The 7,928-nt window shown below is 42.2% G+C and overlaps 1 protein-coding gene across 2 annotated transcripts in view; it reads left to right on the top strand.

The window, feature by feature from the left end:
* LOC138677169 (limbic system-associated membrane protein-like) overlaps positions 1–5,022 on the top strand; it is a 64,112-nt gene extending 59,090 nt beyond the window's left edge. The window contains exons 7-8 of one of the 2 annotated variants that reach the window (XM_069767082.1): positions 125–391; positions 4,825–5,022. In XM_069767082.1, the coding sequence (XP_069623183.1) occupies positions 125–391; positions 4,825–4,913 (356 nt within the window). In that variant the 3' untranslated portion in view covers positions 4,914–5,022. The remainder of the gene's footprint in view (positions 1–124; positions 392–4,824) is intronic. The other variant, XM_069767083.1, reaches the window with a different exon arrangement.
* The last annotated feature ends 2,906 nt before the right edge of the window (positions 5,023–7,928 follow it).

Genomic DNA, 7,928 nt, shown 5'->3' on the forward strand with positions numbered 1-7,928 from the left:
ATGGTATTTTTATGTTGACACCACCTAATGCTATGCCCTGGTCCTACACTATATTATCTGTGATACATATCTCGACAACACTAGGATCATTATTAATATTATGTGATCTACTGTTTATTTCTAGTCAAGCCTAAAGTATTAAGTATTAACGTGAAGCCATCAACAAGCGTGCCGGAAGGTGAAAACTTGACCTTGACTTGTGTGGCACAAGGCGTACCACGTCCAACGTATAGCTGGCAAATCCCGACACCCACAACCAGTGTACTTTACTCACATGATTCCAGTGTCGTTACTATTTTGGCCGTCCAAAAAGAATATAGCGGAGGTTATAGCTGTACTTCTCAAAATAAACATGGGCATCACACAATGACCAAGGAGATTACCGTGACAGGTAATGGCATGCCTACTCTTATCCTACAGTGCATGGCATTAAAAGTCGAGAGGCCTAGAGCCTACAAGAACTCAATAACGTGGAAACTCACCTCTTCTAGACATCATCTCCATCATCATCCAAGTAGAATGCCAGTCACTAATATTACATATAATATCATGAGCCGACACATCCTTTACTCCATACTCACTGTCATTCCATCTACTAATGGATGAGACTTCCCGGTCAACTATTGTTTCTATTAAGGAGAATGAGTCATCGGAAAATGACCGATTGTTCGAATCATTACGCAGCAATTTTTTTCATTGCTGTTTTTTCATCAGTGCGTTCCAAGAGCAAGAACTTATATCTATTTTTTTCTATCTCCATAGCCACTAATATACCAATTTGTGAAGATACAGGAAAAAATAGAGCAAACCAATTCTTTCCATTTTGTCATGACACTCCTGCGATCATGAATGGGGCAATTCCTTAGCAAAATCCCTTATGAAGATGCTGTTTTGTGGGCATTCCTGAGCATTTTTGGTGGGCTTTCTTGGGAAGTCCTGGGAACTTGACTTTAATCTCCTTCATACCATGGCCGTTTTTCATTTTTCCTTTTTGTTTTTTTTCCTCCCCTTCTTGCAATAATTTTTTTATTTTTCCATCAATATAGCCATATTAAGGCTTTTTTTGTGGGACGAGTTGTACTTTTGAATGACTTCATTGCTTTTACAATAGACAGTATGTATTGGAAACCAGGAAAAAAAATTCAAATGCGTTGAAATTACAATGAAAGTGCAATTCCACAATTGTTTTTGGTTTTTTTTTTTTATTTACGATGTTCACTACATGGTAAAATTGACCTGGCAATATGATTCTCCAGGTCAGTACAAGTACACAGATACCAAACATGTATAGTTTTTTTATTTAAGTGGTGAAAAAAAAAAATCACAAATATGTAAAAAAAAAAAAAAAATCTTTGCGTTCGTTGCCATATTCCAAGATCCGTAATGTTTTCATTTTTTGGGATATGGGGCTCAGTGGGGCTTATTTTTTGCGCCTTGAGGGGTAGACACAATGTTTTGATCACTTCTTATTGCATTCCACCCTCAGCTTTTAGAGGGACATGATGGCTGATTAAATCAGTCATTATGTGTCGTGAAAAAATGCAGGCTCGACGTGCGAGCCTGCATCAAAGTCAGGGATCCAGCATATGATGTACCTGTATGTCATATGTTGATAAGAGGTTAAAGGGAACCTGTCAATAGAATCAATCCTCCTAAGAGAATTTATATGGGCATGTAGGTTATAGAAAGCTGAAGAAAATGATACCTTGATATCTGCAATCTGATATTTTATTCCAAAGAAATTCATATTTTTCTTAATATTGAAATGAGCTGTTAAGATCTATGGGTGGGAGATAGATCTCCGTGAGAATCTGCCTACAGAGATTATTGTAATTGAAATGAAAGGGGGTGTTACCAGTGTGAGACATGTAATGACTGACAGTCTGTTCTCCTGATCTACATGTATTAGGGGAGATTTGCTTTGGAGCCTTTATAATGGGTAACCCATAATTAAGGGAGGGGAAAAAAATCATACTCGCCTGCAGGACTGATACTGATCCTCCATACTCTGCATTGCGCCCCCCGGATGATCTTCTGGATCAACATCCAACTGGGGTGTCAAGGGATTAATACATTTTTTCTTCCCAAAATTGAAATTTGCCCAAGGACCCTTTTCATCTGAAAGTGAAAAAAGTGTAGTCCCCTGAAAATAAGCTCCTCACAGCTTGTCCACCAGTGGTCCACCATAATAACCAGGTGGGCTTCTGTAGAGTGGGTTTAGATAAACTGATTAGCGGCATGAAACGACTGCCAATTGGTGACTATTTACTAATCGTAGCCTGTAGACCATGCTTAATGATGCACACCGGATGATCTGCAATAGGCTGCCTTGTTCCGGGCAGCACAGGTCCTGTTTACATGAGACGATGAGCTGCCGAGAATGATGATCTTATGAACAAACCAAAAGATCATTTTACCCCAGGAAAATCAACAACCTGTGACTTACGATAATCAAATGTAACTTAGGAAACAGACCAAGAGTCTTCTGTGGGAATTCTGGAAAATGGAAGTCCAGACCAAAATTGTGGAGAACCGGTACAAGGGATCCCCAACTCAACAGATCCCCCAAACAAGGGCATGAGGAATGAATCCAATTCCTTCTTTCCAGGTGTTTAAAATTGATGTGGTTTTCACAAGGCCCCTTTTTACTTTTTCTATGAATCCTTCCCATTTTTTAACACTCCCCTTCCTATATTATCAAACCTATCTTAGACGACTAAAATAGTTAGTATGAGTACAAATATTAATTAGATGCATATTATATGCTTTTAAACATAACATTTCCTTGTTAATGGACTTGAAAGAAGAACTTCTTGACAATCACCTAAGCACAAAGTCTGTAGTTCAAGCCTGAATTCATGGCTGTAATTTGCAGGATTTAGGGCACAGGGAGAAGGTGGAGACAGTAGGGTTGAGATGTCACATGTAGATACTCCATTTGACATGAGAAGACTCTACAAGTATGGTTTAGGATGCACCATCCAATTAAAGTTACTAGTCGTCACTCAATTTCCAGGTTTGAACAGAATTAAAATGAACCCACCCATTGTTAATGGTCGTGTTAGAATTCTTACTTCATACCTGCATGAAATCCATGGAATGTTCCACCTTCCTCATTCATAAAGTGTGACCACTGGTTTATTCTACTCAGCTGTTGTCTATGATGGGTGGATTTTACCCCCTTTAGGTCGGAGGTAGAGTTGGTGCGAATCGATTTTGCTGGACCCGGTCTATTGACTATGTCAGTATTCTGTGGTCGCTGAATGGGACCCCTGAGAACTACCTCCTACCTTCCAGCACCTGGGGCTTGTCTTTTGATGGCGCAATGTCAGGGGCATACAAAGAAATCATGGGGCACATAGAAGAAGGCCTACTTGGGTTTCCCCCACAAAGAAAAAAGAATATTTGGCGGGGTCACAGGAGAGCATAACTCACGACTTTGCAGTCCTTACAAAAAGACTTTCCTCCTATTGAAGCAACTAGATTACCCTTTCAATGATCTGTTACGTATGATGCCACCAAAAGTTCCCCCCAGTACATCACGTGCAAAATATGGTGACCTCAACACAGCATGATGCCTAAACTGTGACTCCAACACAGCCCTCCACACAATATGATTGCCCACAGAGCCCTCCATACAGCATAATGGCCCTCTATACAGAATAATGGCCCCCAGACAGAATGATAGAACCCACACAGCACTTCACACATTATGATGACCCCCACAGAGCCCTCCATACAGTATAGTGGCTCTCCATACAGTATAATGGCCCCCACACCTCCACACAGTATGATGCTCCAGCACAACCCTCCACACTGTATAATGGCCCCCACTAGTCATCCAAACAATATAATGGCTCCCCATACAAAAAGCATATTTGCAGCATCACAACATTACCACACAGTATGATGGCCACCACACGAACCTCCACATTATAAAGGTGCTTGCATACACTAGAATGGCCCCCACATAGCCCTCAAAACAGTATAATGGCCCCCACATAGCCCTCAACATAGTATAATGGCCCCCACATAGCCCTCAAAACAGTATAATGGCCCCCACATAGCCCTCAAAACAGTATAATGGCCCCCACATAGCCCTCAAAACAGTATAATGGCCCCCACATAGCCCTCAAAACAGTATAATGGCTCAAATATAGCCCTCAAACAGTATAATGACCCCCCAATAGCTCTCCAAACAGTGGAATGTCCCCCACATAGCCCTCAAAACGGTATAATGGCCCCCACATAGCCCTCAAAACAGTATAATGGCCCCCACATAGCCCTCAAAAGTATAATGGCTCCTATATAGCCCTCCAAACAGTATAATGACCCCCCAATAACTCTCCAAACAGTATAATGGCCACCACATAGCCCTCCAAAAAGTATAATGGCTCACACATAGCCCTCCAAATAGTATAATAGCCCCCTACATAGCCCTCCAAATTGAAGAACCACAGATGCAGGGAGGTAATAAGTTGTTTTCTTGGCTCTTGTCCGGTGGCCACAAATTACTGACACAGACGCTGGACATGGTCCTGTGAATTGATTCGCACCAGTTCTAGTTGGAGAAAAATTACCCTCATGAAACCGGGTTTTGATATAACAATGTCATCCAACCACTACATGGGTTCCAGTAGCAGTATGTGTATATATATATATATATATATATATATATATATATATATATATATATATATATATATATATATATATATATATATATATAAGGCAATGTAAACCGTATGGTCAGTATCAGTAATGACTGAAATTGATATGACATCACTGATGCCATTATATAAACTCGATTACTGTCTGTTTCAGAAAAGAACTCGGGACACAGAGTGGAAGTGAGCGTCACCGCCGTCCTCACTCTGCTGCTGCCCACCGGCCTCATGTTCTCTTTGTTATGAAGATTTCTTCCTCATCTACAGCAACATCAAGAGAATTGTCACTTTTCCATGTGGTTTATTAAGTCACAAATGCTGAATTTGAAGGAATTAAAACAAATTTCCAAAAATCTATTGCATGTTTTTTTTTTTCCACAGGTTGGGATCGTAAACTTTACATTTTTTGTAAATATATTTTTACAGGGAACCTGTCATCTGGATTTTATAGCCCAAACTAATGGCATTTACGTGATACTTATTGCACCTATAGCTTTAGTTTACAAATCTGGGTTTAGGAGAAATTCTATTATTATGCAAATGAGCCACCAGCACCTCGGGGGCGGGCACTTCATTTACAGCTTTGCTGCCTCCCATCCACGCCCACCACTTGTCTCCTGTCAGTGATTGACAGGTCACTCTCCTGTCAGTGATCTGCCTCTAGTTCTTGAGATCTAGTGCTACAGTACATGCACGGTGAGGTCCTGATGAAGAAGTGTCAGTATCTGGTGCCAGCTGCATTAACTCCCGCGGCTCATTCCTGCACCGCTCCTCCTAGCGAAGAGGACGGTCAGTGACTGCCACGTGTAATGCTGCCATAGGGCAGCGTGGAGATACTAAAGTAAATATTGCTGCCTAAGACAGCAGACTGGCCCTGGGGCCACTAGGTGGCAGCGTAATATTGCAACATCAAACAACTCAGCTGGCTCGGCTTCTGCCATACTCTACAGATGTGCCCTTCCTTATCTTTCCTCTCAAAGGGAATGTATCATCAAAAAATTACTAAATTGTGTACATCAAGTTTTTTGTGCTAAAGATACATTTTTTTTAATTTTTTGCTTTTTTTATTTTCCTCACAAGCTATTTAAAAAAAATTGAAATCTTGAAATTTGCAGTTTCAGGAAACAACATGTGTACATAGTCACAAGGTACAGATTCCGACCCTGTCTGTTTTATTGAAGCATTTAATGAGCATGTGTGAAGGTCATTGTGAAGGGAGGAGGATAGCTGTGGCATTACCAATTGTGACAGGTGGATCCTGTGTTTTCAGCTGTGTATACAGGTGTTACCTGTCATTGTAATTCTTCCTCTGCTGGTACTGAATGAGACTTCTGAAAACTCCTCTTGAAACCACAGGAAGTTATAGTCTAAAGTAGCCCCAGTGGTTGGTGTGAAAACTACAAGATTACCCTTTTTTTTGCTTTTAATAAAGATTATGATATAAAAGAAAAACATTGCCAAGATAAAAAAAAATATGTGTAACACAAAAACCTGATATAACAATAGGTCATATTCTGACAACACATTATCTTTAAGTGACACCAAAAAAAAAGTATATTTTTGTGATACTCTGCTGGGAGATATTTATGCTTTATGTATCTATAAGTGTTCTGCCAGTGGTTGTGATGTGAATAGATGTCCCAGTGATCTGGAAAACCACAGCTCCATACACTGAGTAGTGGCCGTTCTCTGGTACTGCAGCTCAGCTCTTACTCAACTGAGCTGCAGTACCTAAGAATACCCACTAAACTATAAGTGGCGCTGTGGTGTTCCGGCGCCATACACTGTATTTTGGTTCCAGGTTCCACTTTAATATAAAAATATACAATGCTTACAAGAAAAGATCTAAAAAGAACACCACACACAAATATGCTAAAAATTGTAATATGAAAAAAGGGAGAAATAACAGAAAATACCCAGATGCTCTTTTGTTTCCTTGGGAAGAGGAGAAATGAATTATGGCTTTCGTGTAATCCAGCTTTTATATGTCTGACCCCGGGCTCGGGTCTCCAGGACGGTCTGGATCTGAATATTAAATTGGCTGTGTTGTAATTGGACTGCGGGTTACTTGGGGAGCAAGTACCTTACATATTAGGCCTTGTGCTTCCCCCACCACCACTCCATACAGTAAAAGGGGCGTTCATTGAAGATTTGCCCTGACCCACTTCCTGCGGACTGAGAGCAATGAAGTTTGGCACAGTTTTAAGTCCTTCTCCGCATACCTGCCACCTAGGGACACACACTTGTCCCATCTGTGAACACCTCGCTTATAGAAGTTGACAGGTTGCTCCAAAAGCCACTTTGTGACTTCGAAAATTAGGCCTTCATCATCTGGAAAATGCTTGTCCTTCAAAAATAACGTCATTGTTGGAAGGAGGTGGAAGTCCGATGGTGCAAGGTCGGGTTAATAAGGAGGATGTGGTAGAATTTCAAAGCCACAGGAGCATGCTTCCATTTGGGCAACATGTGAGTTGTGAACTGGTGCATTGTCTTGCAGAAGGCGGACACAACTCTTGATTTTGATGGCCTCCCGCAGTTTTCGCAACAGTGAAGCACAGTATTCCCCAGTGATCATGGTGCCCTTTGCTATCATCAATACTTCTCCGTATGGTCCCAAAATACTGTGAGCATGACCTTGCCTGCCAAGGGTTGGACATGTGCCTTCTTTGGAGGCGGTGAGTCACGATTCTTCCATTGCATCGACTGGACTTTAGGCCGGAGTCACACTACAGCGAGATACGGCCGTCTCAGGATCATAGTGATGGACCCAGCATTCGTCCTGTGTGATCAATCTGTTTTCATGGCACATCGTCAATAGAGCCTGAGAGCATTCGGCTCGTTCCTGCTTCTGGAAAGGTGTGAGCAGCCAGGGAACCCAGCGAACGGATACCTTATGCATGTGAAGATGGTCTTGGATGATTATTTCCACGGACCCCACACTCAGGGCCGCCATCAGGGCATTACTGCCCTTCCTGCTGTATGGGGCCCGGTGAACAGCAGTACACAGAGGGGCCCACAGGTCCAGGGCCCCGCTTATGTGCTACTGTTCATCGGGCCCCATCGTGCAGCAAAGTGGTGTGCGCTACTGCGCACACGTCAGCACCGGACCCAGGAGCTTTCCCAGAGCTGTGTATGGCCGTCTTACCTTGATGGCTGTGCAGCTCCTGCTCTCTCCGTCTTCGGCTGAGCCTAGACTAGACTGAATGGGCTCCTTCCAGGTCCAGACTGCAGCCAAATACAGTCTAGCCGGCTCACGACTGA

Source organism: Ranitomeya imitator, chromosome 4 (assembly GCF_032444005.1).
Source record: "Ranitomeya imitator isolate aRanImi1 chromosome 4, aRanImi1.pri, whole genome shotgun sequence".
NCBI lineage: Eukaryota > Metazoa > Chordata > Amphibia > Anura > Dendrobatidae > Ranitomeya > Ranitomeya imitator.